Source organism: Chrysemys picta, chromosome 1 (genome assembly GCF_011386835.1).
Source record: "Chrysemys picta bellii isolate R12L10 chromosome 1, ASM1138683v2, whole genome shotgun sequence".
NCBI classification, from domain to species: domain Eukaryota; kingdom Metazoa; phylum Chordata; order Testudines; family Emydidae; genus Chrysemys; species Chrysemys picta.
In genome coordinates this window covers 306,927,610-306,942,599 of record NC_088791.1, presented here as the reverse complement: position 1 = coordinate 306,942,599, position 14,990 = coordinate 306,927,610, and the positions used below count along the sequence as shown (strand labels likewise).

General features: G+C 46.1%; 3 protein-coding genes across 15 annotated transcripts in view; 1 reads left to right on the top strand and 2 right to left on the bottom strand.

Annotated features, from left to right (window-relative positions):
* The window catches only part of N4BP2L2 (NEDD4 binding protein 2 like 2), a 667,270-nt gene that overhangs the window by 416,700 nt on the left and 235,580 nt on the right, over positions 1-14,990 (bottom strand). The window lies entirely within an intron of this gene.
* Positions 3,966-9,805, bottom strand: ZAR1L (zygote arrest 1 like). Its single transcript, XM_065570805.1, is given in 5 exon segments — positions 3,966-4,109; positions 4,467-4,470; positions 6,335-6,678; positions 8,878-8,886; positions 9,791-9,805. Coding segments are annotated over 5 exon segments (516 nt in total).
* Positions 13,196-14,990, top strand: part of BRCA2 (BRCA2 DNA repair associated) — an 80,212-nt gene continuing 78,417 nt past the window's right edge. For 8 of the 9 annotated variants that reach the window (XR_010600911.1, XR_010600912.1, XR_010600910.1 and 5 more), the window contains exon 1: positions 13,203-13,309. The gene's annotated coding sequence lies outside the window, so the exon portion shown is untranslated. Of the gene's footprint in view, positions 13,310-14,990 lie in introns of all 9 variants that reach the window. The other variant, XM_024105103.3, reaches the window with a different exon arrangement.

The following is a 14,990-nucleotide window of genomic DNA, read 5'->3' as shown; positions in this document are numbered from 1 at the left end:
CTTTAGCAAGAGCGGGGCCCGATTCCTGGGGGCGGGGCTTGCAGCAAGCCCCGCCCCCAGGACCCGAGCCGCGCCGCGGGGGGGGGGGGGAGAACGGGACGGGGGGAGCCGCGCCGCGGGGGGGACGGGGACGGGGGGACCCGAGCCGCGCCGCGGGGGGGACGGGGGGACCCGCGCCGCGGGGGGGACGGGGGGACCCGCGCCGCGGGGGGGACGGGGGGACCCGAGCCGCGGGGACCGGGCCCGGCCGGAGCCAAGCCGGGCCAGAGCCGCCGGGGCCTGCGGGAACGGGCCGCACCTCCCCGGAGCCCTTCTCCCGCCCCCACCCCAGCTTACCTCGTGCTGCCGGCCCGCCCCTGCTTCGTCTCAGACTTCCCGCGAATCAGCGTGCAGGGGAGGGGAGGAGGGGGAAGTGAGCTGGGGGCGGGGCGGACAGCTGCAGCGCGGGGCCCAATTCAGCCGAATCGGCTGAATTGGCCTAAAGCTGGCCCTGTGCGGAGGAAGGCGAAAACCCTCCAGGGCCTCTGCCAATCTACCCTGGAGGAAAATTCCTTCCCGACCCCAAATATGGCGATCAGTAAAACCCCGAGCACGTAGGCAAGATTCTCCAGCCTGACCCTCATTAGCCATTATACTATTTACCTGCCATGGCACGCTGTTCCTTTGACTAAAATCATGTTATCCCATTAAACCATTCCCTCCATAATCTTATCTAGAACTTTGTGTTGGTGCTCATTAACGTCACCTGTTTCAATATATTTCAGCCCACAATTTTATACCCATCTGGGATTTTTGTGATAAAATAAATAGGGATCCCAATTTGCATCTATGTGAATGTGGATGCAAGTATTGAGGCTGGTCACTGGGACCTTGTTTTCCTGAGTGAACTTATTATACAGTAAAAGGAACTTAGTTTTAGCCGCTAAAACTATTAGAAGAAATAGACAGTTGGAATTGGAGCGGTAGAAAATTTAATCACATTCTCCCTGGTCTGCCCATTTACTCTTAAAATTACCAGTCTCCTATGAATAATGAATGTTAGAATTTTCCCTTCAAATCCCCATTGCCAGCTGACTATACTGTGTGACTGAATACAACTCCCACAATGGAGCAGCTACTCTTGCTACTACTGTTTCAAAATAAATCTCCTTGAAGGAGCGTCTGTTGAACAGTGCACTTTTTCTAAACTGCAAAAATAGTTTGGGGGAGGAAGTAGATACTAACATACAGGAAAACTTTTTTATTCTGTAAAGAAAACATGATGTACTCCTGGATAAAATTTAATCAAGTTAATGGCTATGGTGACTATAGCCAAACTGCATATCTGTTTAATGTACCTGCCTGAAAGGCTAAAAATAGAAATGACAATCTTCTCCTCTCTTCCCCTCCGCCCCCTCCCGCTTTCCCACTCAACTACTCAGTGCCTTTCATGGTTTTGGGAAATAACTCAGCAACAATGGAGTTAAACTTGTCAGTGCTAAACCATTACATACAGATCCTCTGGCAGAGCAAGAATTTAATACATGAATTTAAGATCCTGGACTCTACAGGGCCTTACTCTATCACTTCTGCCCTTGATCTTAACTGTTGTGACTAGGTCAATGTACAGACACATTGGAACCCAGCCCCCTACCTCAGTGATACCTGCAGCATGGGACCTGTCTTAGTCAGAAATGCTCTTTGTGAAGACTGAGGTTTTACAATATCCTTATTTTTGTCACATCACTAAGGAAAGAGGAGTTCTAGACTTCCCAGCACAACTGCGTTTTTCTACCAGTGCCACAGAAATTACATTTAGCCACGCTAAACAGAATCAAGCACCACCACTACAATGAAGGCCAACTGAAGTTTTTGGTATAGGAATTTAGAGTGGGATTCCAGCCAATGCTAAGAACTGTCTTATGTCAAGTATTAGTGACTTCTTCAGTTATGAACGGAGGTAAGTTACTTGGACATGTGCTCCCTCCCTGCACTTGTGGCCTGGATACATTGCCTGAAGTCACTCTCAACTGCATAATGAACTTCTTTCACTTATGGCTATATTCATACTCCCTTTTAGTTGGCAAGACATTGCCTATTCCTTATGTAGCTTAAGTCCTTTACATGTAGTCTTTAAAAAAGTATTCACTCAAGACTGATGGAGTTTTAATTTAACAGACATTAATTAGTGCTTCTTCTATATAGTAATTCTGAGGTTTTGTGAAGTGGATTGAAGATTGTTTACTAACATGCTCTAACTGTTGAGATTTTTGCTTTGTATCATCTCCCCCATTATTTTGGGTACAAGTTGTTTTGTCTCCTCACTCAGAAAGATTTAGCATTTTTGTTAATTGTCAGATGCAATTTTTCCTTTTCCGCATGTTGTGCTGCGTTCAAAACCATCTTGAACCTTTGATAACTCAGTTCCTTCAGTTGAGGAACAGGAATCAGAAAGAATTGAGAAGATTCTGACAGCCAGCCTAAGGTACAGCCCATTGATTCATTCTCTAGAACAGCAGTTCTCAAACTCTGGGTTGGGACCCCTAAGTGGATCAAAACCCCATTTTAATGCGGTCCCCACGCCTGGCTTAGACTTGCTGGGGCCTGGGGCCAAAGCTGAAACCCAAGCCCCACCGCCCAGGGCTGAAGCCCAAGCCTGAGGGCTTCAGTCCTGGGCAGTGGGGCTCAGGTTACAGGTCCCTTGCCTGTGGTTGAAGCCCTTGGGGCTTTGCCCCCCCCCCGCCCAGGGCAGAGGGGCTTGGGCAGACTCAGGCTTCAGTCCCCCTCTTGGGGTTGTGTAGTAGTTTGTTGTCAGAAGAGGGTCACGATGCAATGAAGTTTAAGAACCCCTGCTCTAGAAGATCTGCTTCTCAGTAGTTGAAGCCATGGTTAGTCATGCAATCATCCTAGACTTTATACTGTGGATCAAGAGGCCTTTTGATTCCTCTAGTCTTCCTGTCGCAATAGTTTTAGTATAGCATGGACTCTCATCCCAGGTAGACTTTTTTTTTTAAGCTAGTAGGCTAAATTACCTTTTACCCTCCTTTAGATATTTCCAACATAGGTCAGAAAGATGTTCATCTTCAGAATGATTAATCCCTCCCCTGCTAAGGCAGGATTAAGTTTAAAAAAAGGTAAGTAAATCAAATGCAGAGTTTTATTCAACTTTATTTACAATGTATTGTGACAAAGTTCCTCCTCTATCTTGGTGGGTCCTGCGCTTATTGGCAGATTTTCTTGCCTCAGAGATTCACCATGTGGGTTGGGGGAACAGCCCAGAGACCTTCCCCTCTGGAGGAACCCACAGTCCAGGTCAATTGGGAGGTTTGGGGGGAACCCAGGCCCGCCCTCTACTCCGGGTTCCAGCCCAGGGCCCTGTGGACTGCAGCTGTCTAGAGTGCTTCCTGTAACAGCTGCATGACAGCTACAACTCCCTGGGCTACTTCCCCATGGCCTCCTCCAAACACCTTTCTTATTCTCACCACAGGACCTTCCTCCTGGTATCTGATAACGCTTGTGCTCCTCGGTCCTCCAGCAGCACACCCTCTCACACTCAGCTCCTTGCACCTCTTGCTCCCAGCTCCTCACACTCACACCACAAACTGAAGTCAGCTCCTTTTAAAACCCAGGTGCCCTGATTAGCCTGCCTTAATTGATTCTAGCAGCTTCTTCTTAATTGGCTCCAGGTGTCCTAATTAGCCTGCCTCCCTTAACTGGTTCTAGCAGGTTCCTGATTACTCTAGTGCAGCCCCTTCTCTGGTCACTCAGGGAACAGAAAACTACTCATCCAGTGACCAGATATTTGCCCTCTACCAGACTCCTGTACCCCACTGATCTGCGTCTGTCACAGTATACTGTAAAGTTACAAAGCATCTTGCAATTCCTCCAGTATCCAATACCAGGTCAAAAGCCTAAAATCAGAGCCCAGTAACAAAGACTGACAAAGTGCTAAAAACAAAAGGGTACAAGTTAAGACAGGCCACAGATCAAACAATGTACTTAAAGCTTTAAGTGTTGTCACAGAATAATCTCTTGCCTTTACAGCGACCACACAGCTCTCGGCGGTGGGTTCTCTTGAGGTCAATGTGTCTTTTCTTCTGGGGGCAGGAGCAACGAGTCTTTGAGCAAGTCTTAGGAGAGAAGACATTCCATTATTCGCAGACAGAGGAGGGCAGGTGGACCTGTTTCAAGGGTTATGTCTCCAGGATCGAGCAGTCGGTGACCACTGCCCTAGAGACTACTAATTGAACAGAAGCAACCAGTGCTAAAAAATAAATTAAAAAATGGAGTATATACAGGGAGTGTGATGTGTGTTATGTAGGGCATCCCGTCCCATCACTATAAGGTCTAATCAAATCCATGGAGGATTTTAAGACTATATAAGTGATCTGGATCTTAAAATTAAGTGACATTACAGCTTCAGGGTGGGGCTAGTATGGTTGCACTTAAGCTTTAAGAGATGCAAGAATATTCAGAAACATGGATACCATGCTAGTGGGGATCAGAGAGGAAGCCATGTTCAAAAATGAGATTGCTACCAGACCCACTCCTTCCAATCCCATAAAACCCACTGCTGCCATCAGCCATAGGAAACTTCTATTAAGCCTGGATTAGATTTTTATTGGTAAATGTCAGTAAATGTTGACTTCATTGTGCACAAGCCAAACAGTTCCATCAACAAAAATTTTAGACGGGCAAAGAAGAGAGTGCTACTTGAGAACTTAGTTTGATTTAAGGATATTCACTTAGTATATAGACTCATAGACTCATAGACTTTAAGGTCAGAAGGGACCATTATGATCATCTGGTCTGACCTCCCGCATGATGCAGGCCACAAAGCCGTCCCTACCCTTTCCCTTGACTCTGCTGTTGAAATCCCCAAATCCTGTGGTTTAGAGACTTCAATTAGCAGAGAATTCTCCAGCTAGCGATCCCTGCCGCATGCTGTGGAGGAAGGCGAAAAACCTCCAGGGCCTCTGCCAATCTACCCTGGAGGAAAATTCCTTCCCGACCCCAAATATGGCGATCAGTAAAACCCCGAGCACGTAGGCAAGATTCTCCAGCCTGACCCTCATTAGCCATTATACTATTTACCTGCCATGGCACGCTGTTCCTTTGACTAAAATCATGTTATCCCATTAAACCATTCCCTCCATAAACTTATCTAGCTTAATCTTAAAGCCAGACAGGTCCTTCGCCCCCACCGTTTCCCTCGGAAGGCTGTTCCAATATTTCACCCCTCTGACGGTCAGAAACCTTCGTCTAATTTCAAGCCTAAACTTCCCCACGGCCAGTTTATATCCATTCGTTCTCATGTCCACATTAGTACTGAGCTGGAATAATTCCTCTCCCTCCCTGGTATTTATCCCTCTGATATATTTAAAGAGAGCAATCATGTCCCCCCTCATGACATGTCATGTTGACAATTTGTTTTAATGGTTATAAAGCTTAACTTTGAATCTCAATGTCAATTGTAATTAAAAAGTTAATGACTCCCCTTATAATTTCCTGCAACTATGAATATTTAAATAAAAAAAAATCTATAAATGCTCAAAAATAAACTATTGGTCAAAAATGATTTGTGACCACCCTTATGACAGTGGCTAGGTAGGTGGCCCATTACTGCATAACTAACATCCCTTATTCACATCTCAGAGATTATGCCCCTACACTGGTGCAAATACAACTTTGTCCAGTTCCCCCCGCCCCCTTCCCTCTTGCCCCTGTTCAGCCTGAATGTTTCTCCAGTGCCTACAACTTTTCCCGCTGTTTGTCCAGCGCCAGGCACACCGGGACTTGCGGCCGCTCCTGAACTGCAGCCATTAGGGCAGCAGCTCCCGCCCAGGGGAAGCCTCTGTCGGTGGTATTGTGCAGCGGGAGCTGGGCTGTGACTGCCAAGGGGCGGGAACCTGCCGCTCCTGGTGCCGGGGCGGAGGCTGGGCTGCGGAGCTGGCAGGTCACAGCGGGGGAAGGCGGCTGTGCCCTAGCCAGGCTCCCCCTTTCCCACTCCCTGCACTTCGCGGTGAGCCGCTGCACAGAGGGAGCCCGGCCCACCTGGAAGGCGGATCTTGTCCCCGCGGAGGCTCCCTTCTCCTCTTCCGGCTGCGACTGCTGGGCAGGGGCGGTGTCCGCTCTCTGGCTCCTCTCGCCAGGCTCTTCCTCTGGCTGCAGCGCCACCTGCTCCCCGTTGGCTCCCTCCTTCCTCTCCGGGGGAGTGGGCGGCACCACCTGAGGCCTGGCCGCCTCGGGCAAGGTGAAGAGGTGCCGGTCCAACCCGGGCGAGCAGATGGCTGGGCCTGCCCGGCTGAAGTGGGCTGAGGGCCTCTGCGGGCGGCTGCCCTGCAGTGTTCAGAGCCCCATCAAGCACTGCACTGAGGCGTCCACCCGCGGGTTCACCTGCACCCCCACCTCCTTGGTGTTGGCCTTGCGGAGCCGGGGGGTGAGGCCCAGGCTCACTTGGGACAGCAGCACCTTGAGCTGCGCCCCCATGTAGCTGTCCAGGTAGTCAGCGGGCTCCGGGGCAGCTGCTGTGGAGGGAGTGGTGGGAACGCCCAGGGAAGGGCTGCTGCTGCCTTTGCTTTGCTTCCACTTGGGCTGCTTCTTTTTGGGGCCCACCAAGCCCCCTCCCTGGCTGGATGTGAAGATGCCACCATACCCCTGGTACACACTGTAGAGGGGATAGATAAATCTCTCCGTGGCCTACTAATGCTTCTCTTCTCCCCTCCCCTTTAAGCTAGAGAGAGACTGCCTGGGCAGCACCGCGACCCCCACTTGTATCCTGCAAGGAACTGTTGGTCAGGACCGGCTCCAGGGTTTGGGCCGCCCCAAGCAGCTCCCTCCCCCCCCCAAAAAAAGCCGCGATCGCGATCTGCGGCAGCAATTCGGCGGAAGGTCCTTCGCTCCCAGCGGGAGTGAGGGACCGTCCGCCGAATAGCTGGACCTGCCGCCCCTCTCCGGAGTGGCCGCCCCAAGCACCTGCTTGCCAAGCTGGTGCCTGGAGCCAGCCCTGCTGCTGGTAATTAATACTAATCTATAGGGAAATTGATGATCCTCCTGGGTAATTAGCAGCTCTTTGGATAGTCAGCACCGGCTCACTGCCCTCTTCCTGCACCCCCTCCTCATTGATTCTGCAAAGGGGGAGGGGATTCAGTGATTAATTAAGAATGAGATTCAACTCACAAAATGAGTGTGATTATTATGCATAAATGAGTGCACACCCAACAAAATCCCCCTTCCCTCTCCCCAGAGGAATAGGAGAGACTGTAATACAAGGTACATACTCCTTCCCCATCCCCAGAAGGGGATACTGCAACACACACACCACAAAATGCTATATTCAGTATTCATCACCCATCTTTATAAACGCTGCCTAAAATCCATTGCCCACTAGGGAGTACGCCTTCCCATCTCTCATCGCTCCAAATACACCCAAACATGAGGAAGGCTAGTGGTAGAAGTCTGATTAAATTAATGGGATTTTCTCTTCCAAAAATATACGATTTAAAATGTCCCATTAGCATAGATACATACATTAATCATCACAAGAGGGAAAGACTTTAAACACTGTCATAACATCAATCTCAAGTGAGAGAAAAGTCAGCAGCCAGTCTGTCAAAATCCCCAATCCTGTAAATATGTGCATGCTTAAATTTACTTACAATTGCACTGCTCACATGCCCAAAGTTAAGAATGTATATCTTTGCGGCATTAGGGTCCAAATGAGCATCTCCATTCTCCAGCTCCAAAAAAGGGTGATATTTTACACGTTACACTGAAACACAGCATAAGCAAAATACTTTACAAAGTTCCACACAAATAATTCAGTATGAGTTTTGTTCTTTTCTTGTAACTAAAGTGGAAAGGGAAATCAGTATTTCACGTGTTCAAGTAAACTGTTGATTACTTTATACTCAGACGTTGAATGAATTGTGTTGTATAACAATGTGGGTGAAATCCTGGTCCCACTGAGGTTAAAGGCAAGATGCTCATTGACTGCAATGGGCCCAGGATGTCACCTGATAGCTTACCTATCGTTTGTAATATTTGTAAACATGAAAACCTATACAGCTCAAAACCAATATTCTGAATTGCACCTGAGAAACAAGGTAGGTGAGGTAATATCTTGTATTAGACCAGCTTTTGTTGATGAGAGAGAGAGAAGCTTTTGAGCTGCACAAAGCTCAGACTTGAGGAAGAGCTCTGTGCAGCTCGAAAGCTTGTCTCTCTCGTCAACAGAATTTAGTCCAATAAAAGTTATTACCTCACTCACCTTGTGCTTGTGATATCCTCACTAAACAGATAAGCTACAGCATTTTACACGAAATGCATTTAGCTTCCTCTTGATCTTCAAGTGTTGCCCAAAGTAGAAAACATCGCAACAAAGGCTTTATAGATGCAGCAGTGTCCCCATAATCAACAAGGATTGCAATTGTTTAGCTACCTGCAAATTATAAAAAGTGCTACAAGCCACTCTGAGGCCTGGTGTACACTGGGGGTGGGATCAATCTAAATTACGCAACTTCAGCTATGTGAATAATGTAGCTGAAGTCGACATACTTAGATCTACTTACTGCAGTGTCTTCACTGTGGTAAGTTGACGGCTGACACTCCCCCGTCGACTCCGCCTACGCTTCTTGCTCTGGTGGAGTACCCGAGTCAATAGGAGAGCACTTAGCGGTTGATTTATCACATCTAGACTAGATGTGATAGCTCAACCCCTGCTGGATAGATCGTTGCCCATCGATCCAGCGCGTAATGTAGACGTGCCCTGAGAATCCAAAATCAATCAAGGTCTAAAAGTAGCTCAAGAGTGCAAACCCTTTGGAGACGACTAGCTATGCTCTACCAATACATAGATCGGTTATAACATTGGCTATGATGGCAGGGCTGCAGACTTACCCATAATTCCTATTTTTAACAAAAGAAAAATTATCATGAGGGAAATTGATAAAAATAAAGGTTTTTAACCAGAGGCCTGAATAAGCTGGGATGCAACTAGACACACACATCTGTGGAATGCAGTCAGTGAAGCTAGGTTCTTAAACTGTTGAAAGGCAGCTATTAATAATTGTTAAAGAGTTCTTGTACACTCAGGGTATGTCTACACTGCGATGAAAGACCCATAATGAGGGAAGGTCTCAGAGTCTGGTCTCTAACCCAAGCTTATCCTAGAGCTTAGTCCTAGAGCTTGTCTATACACAGTTTTTGTATCAACTGTGCAGGTTCAGAAACGAATAAGATATACTTACATATGGGCAACCCTGTTATGGCTGCACTTATATTGGTATGAATGTTCTTATATCTGTATAATGTAATAAGTTATACTGATGCAAGCACCTTTATACCAGTGTGTCCATCCACACGTGCAAGCAGCACCAATTAAACCACTCATTTCTAAACCAATATGGTTAAATCAGTACAAAAACTGTTTGTAGCCCAGACTTCCCTAAACCCTATTCTCATTGCTGAGAAGTTAAATGATTCCTTTGCATCAGTCTTCACCACAGAGAATGATAGGGAGATACCTACTCTGGATCTTATCTTTTTTGGTAGTAAAGATGAGGTAGTATCAGTGACTGGGGCATCAGAAGAAAATATGTTGTAACAACTTCATGATTCAAAAAGCCCTAAGTCATCAGTGTCAGGTGGTATGCATCTAGAAGGTCTGAAGAGCTCAAATATGAAGTGACTGAGCTGCTAGCAAAAATATGTAATCTGTCATTGAAAACAGCTACTGTACCAAAGGATTTAAAAGTAACAAATGTACCTATATTTTAGAAAGGCTTTAACAGTGATCTGGGCAACTACATACCAGTATACTTAACATCTGTACCTAGGAAATTGGTTGAATTAGTCATTTAAAAATAATAAAACACCCAGAAAATCATGAAATGATAGGGTCTAACCAACCTGGTTTCTGCAAAGGAAAAATGTATTTCATTCATCTATAAGAATTATTTGAACATGTCAATAAAATAGTGGATAAAGAAGAACTGCTGGATATTATTTATTTAGACTTTCAAAAGGCCTTTGACAAAGTCCCTCAGAAAAGGCTACTAAAGAAACTAAGCAATTATGGGATGAGAAACAAAACATTGTCCTACATCAAAAATGGGCTAAGACATGGGAAATGAAGTGCAGAAATAAATGGTCAATTTTCACTGTTAAGAGTGAGATGCCTTAAGGTTGCACGTAAGTATGGTGTTGTTTAGTATATTTGTTAATTATCTGCACAGGGAGTTGAGGAAAACATAAGAACGGCCATACTGGATCAGACCAGTGTCCTGTCTTCTGACAGTGACCAATGCCTGGTGCTTCAGAGAAATGAACAGAACAGGTGATCATTGAGTGATCCATGCCCCATTGTTCACTCCCAGCTTCTGGCAAACAGAGACTAGGAACATTTAAAGCATGATGTTGCCATTAATAGACCTATACTCCATGAATGTATCTAGTTCTTTTTTGAACCCTGTTATAGTCTTGGCCTTCACAACATCCCCTGTCAATGAGTTCCACAGGTTTATGGTGTATTGTGTGAAGAGTTACTTCCTTTTGTTTGTTTTAAACCTGCTGCCTATTAATTTCACTGAGTGACTCCTAGTTCTTGTGTTACATGAAGGAGCAAATAATATTTCCATATTCACTTTCTCTACATGTCAAGACCTCTATCATATCCCCTCTTAGACATTGCTTTTACATACTCCTAATTGTTTTTGTTGCCCTTCTCTGTATCTTTTCAAATTCTAATATATCTTTTTTGAGATGGGGCGACCACATCTGCACGCAGTATTCAAGATGTGGGTGTATCATGGATTTATATAGAGGCATTATGATATTTTCTGTCTTATTGTCTATCCATTTCCGAATGGTTCCTAACATTCTGTTAGGGGTTTTTTTGACTGCTGATGCACATTGAGTGGATGTTTTCAGAGAATTATCCACAATGACTCCAAGAACTCTTTCTTGAGTGGTATTGAAAAGGAGACAAACCTTGTGTTTCAGGGCTTAAGACAATGTCTAACTACTAGAGATTAGGATGAGACCTTTATAGAGGCGCAGATTCCTCCACCCATTGGTACATCTGCCTACTGTAGGGTTCCTTGCATCTTCCTCTGAAGCATCTGGTGTTGGCCACTGCCAGAGACAGGATATTGGACCAGATGGATCCTGGCCTGATCCAATATGGCAATTCTTATATTATTACTCTGTGGGTAGGTAAGTGATGGGAAATGGTAGTAGTGGCCTGGATGGGAGGAGGGCTCTGATAAGAGAGATTTCTGGACATAAAGGGCAGTTAGTTACTAGACAGTGGCAAGAAAGAGGGGTTTGCCTTCAAAGGATGTAAACCATTTACTTACTTTTTTCTCTATAATGAAGCTGAAAATACCTTATGTAGTCTAGTTTATGAGAAGTAAAAATGTAGATACATTAAGCAAATAATTTTATTTTACTTATATGTTCTTTCTATTTTGAATAAAACTTGTTTTTGTTAAGATTGTTGTTATATGGACAATTTCATGCAGTCCATCCACAAAGTAAATACTGTAATCTCTAAAGGGAGATGCTGAGAGAAAATAACAAGGAGTCTGGTGGCACCTTAAAGACTAACAGATTTATTTGGGCATAAGCTTTCGTGAGTAAAAACCTCACTTCTTCGGAAGTGAGGTTTTTACTCACGAAAGCTTATGCCCAAATAAATCTGTTAGTCTTTAAGGTGCCACCAGACTCCTTGTTGTTTTTGTAGATACAGACTAACACGGCTACCCCCTTATACTTGAGAGAAAATAGTTTCTGGAAGATAAATTCTCCTTTCAGTTTTGGTAATGTAGGCCTGGACAAGGATGTCCTATCCCAGTGAGTTGTGTTGTCAGGAGTAAATAAATGATTCTGTAGTTAGCGTATGGTGGGGCCACACAATGAAGGATGAGAATAAAAAGAAATATTGAATAGCTGCTCATTCAATGAGCACCATCCATAATGTGCACTGAATGACATAGGGATATGGCTGGAAAAATAGTATGTGATCATGTAATTAAAGATATGCATACACACAAGCAGCCAAATGAAGATTGCACAGGAACCCTTAAAACTAGAATTTCCTAGATTTTGAGTACATAACTTTGCAACATTAGCTTTCTTTTATCATAGCTTATATTTTAAAGTGGAAATTTCAAGTTTTTTTTTTTTTTTTTAAAGCAGACAATTCTACCATCTATAACCACATTGACCCTCCTCATGGGTCATCAGCACATCTGGGACTTTTACATCTACTGTACAGACTTCTACCACTTGAGTTAATGGAGTAACAGATACCTGTAGTAGTCTATCCTCCCCTATGTGGACCAGCCACTACAGAGGGATAAGACACACATATTACCAGTGGGATACATAGATATATGCAGATAACAGAGAAATGCTGGGATGCAGGAATCTTGGGTTCTCAGATTCGGGATGGAAGTGTGTTGAGGTCACAGACATTTCTTTCCCTACCTAACCCCTCCTTTTGACCCTGTCCCCTAGCACATACCTGCCTGTCTCTTCCTCTACCACTCCTACAATGTGCTTCTTCCTCTCCTACTCCGGAGATCCCCCTTCCCCACAACCTGAATTTACTTCCACTTTTCTCCTAACCCACTCAGTCAGGGCCGCCAAGAGCGGGTTTGGGCCCGCCGCCCCGGTGAAAAAAATTTTCCGAGCCCCCCAGCAAGGGCGGACCGGCTAAACAGGGCCGATGGGGGGGGGGGGGGAGGGGGGTGAAAGCTGGGCCCCAGGCCCCCTTCCGGACTGCTGGGCCCCAGTAATTTGTACCGGCTTCCCCCGTCGGCCCTGCTCACAGTCTGTCTATGCCCCCCGCATTAGGGTCTCTCTCTACAGGGGCGGGGGTGTTGCTGTGTGTGTTACAACCTCTTGCTGGGGGGATTTTGCTGTGTGTGTTACAGTCTCTCGCTAGAAGGATGTATGTTAATGTGTGCTACAGTCTCTTTTTCAGGGGCTGTTGCTGTGTATTACAGCCTCTCTCTTTCTGAAGGAGTGTTGCTGTGTGGCTCTCTCTAGGGGGATGTATGTCGCGGTGTGTTTTGATCTGACAATAACTGTTCAAGCCCCCGTCTAAATCCTCCCTCACACTCCTTCGCCTTCATTTCACCCCCACGCTGCAGAGGCGCAGAGCGCCGCGCGGCCGCCCAGCCCCACCCGCCCCTGCCTGAGGCGCAGCCGCAGTAGGAAGCAGGCGGCGTGGCGTTAGAAACAGCCTTCGCGGCGCAGGCGCAAGGGGATTTGGCGCCAGCGCTTGTGTGCGTTGAATGAATGTTGTGGAAGCGGCAGCGCTGAGGCAAGTGAGGGGGGCGTCCCAGGCTCGCCCGGCGTCTGCTGGGGGGGGCTCGGTGGGGCTTGCTGCTTCCCTGTGCGGGGCCCCGGTGGCCGCATCCCGGTTGAGAGACTGCGGTGGCCCGTCCCGCTGGGGGCAGGGGGAGATCATGGGGAGGGGCAGCGCCGGGGCCGGGGCCGGGGCCGGGGCTGCTCTTGGGTGGGGGCGGCGTTAGATTTCATTCCCTGCGAGGAGGGGACCGTCTCCCCTTCAGACACGCGCAGGATGATCCCTGGGAGCTTCCACCCTTCACCCCCATGGTGGCCGAGGGAGGGGTCGGGGGAGGCCCAGATGACTCCCTGTCACTCTGCCTCCCTTTTGCTGTCAGTTGGAAATAACTGCTATTTAAAGCCGATCCCGAGCGATATTGGTAGGACAAGGATGCTGGGCGCTGTACTAACACATGTGGGAGATGATTCCTGCTGTAGACCTCCTCCCCCCCATGCCCCCGAGTGAAGGCTAAACAAGGGGCACTGTGTATTATGGGAAAGTGAGGGGGGCCCAGTTATTTCTTCCCATCTGTATTACATTTGAAATAATGACAGGTTTCAGAGTAGCAGCCGTGTTAGTCTGTATCCGCAAAAAGAACAGGAGTACTTGTGGCACCTTAGAGACTAACAAATTTATTAGAGCATAAGCATATATGCATCCGAAGACGTGGGCTGTAGTCCACGAAAGCTTGTGCTCTAATAAATTTGTTAGTCTCTAAGGTGCCACAAGTACTCCTGTTCTTTTTACATTTGAAATACTGACTCTAAAAATCCATTCCCAGTGAAGGGGTTTCTTGCCCTCCCGAGGAAGGGGAGGAGGAAGAAGTTTGAGGGATGTCTGATCAGCTGTCCTTTTGTACAGGGTCACAGAGAAGCTAAGCACAAATAAAATGGGTCTCTGCATGTTATTTTTAGAGTAGGTGAATGTACACGTAACTTTTACAAAGCACTTCTGAGGCAAGATTTAAGTGTCATCCCACACTGGGATTTGGCTCACTTCTGTGCCTGTGTAGACAACATATAGAATTTTTCTGAATAAAATAAAATAAAAATGCATTTTTTGAACATTGATAACTATCATCCTTGCATCCCCCCAAAAGTAAATTTTCTATGCAGGGATTTTGAAGGCAAATTGAGGAATGACATGGTTCATTAATGATAATGTTACAGACATATGTGGTGTAAAATAAGATCAACAGTCTTCTAACACTTATTTTACATGAGAGCGTCACATAAATGCATGTGGCAAAAATTTTCCGAGTCAAACATTTGGAAATTAAAAGGTCTTCACTTTACATTTAGTAATTTAAAAGAGTTACGAGTACTTTTCAAGTACTCTTACTTTTGAGTTCCTTGGCCAATTTTTGTGGTTTTTGTAATAACATTTTCCCGTTTTAAACAATGTTTGTTTCCCCTGGTACTCAGAGAGACCCACATAGATAGCTGAAATTGACAGACTAACTATCCAAAAGGAAACCATAAAATAGACCCTACTTAAAAATACTTTCAATTGCACAAAGTAAATAAACTGAAAAATTGCTACAGTAATTTTAGCTGTTACTTGTAGCATTTGTTTAAAAAAAAATCAACACAGATGTGTGTTTTTGAAATTGGCAGTCTCTCTTTAGCTTGCATTCCAATTTCAATCACATTCT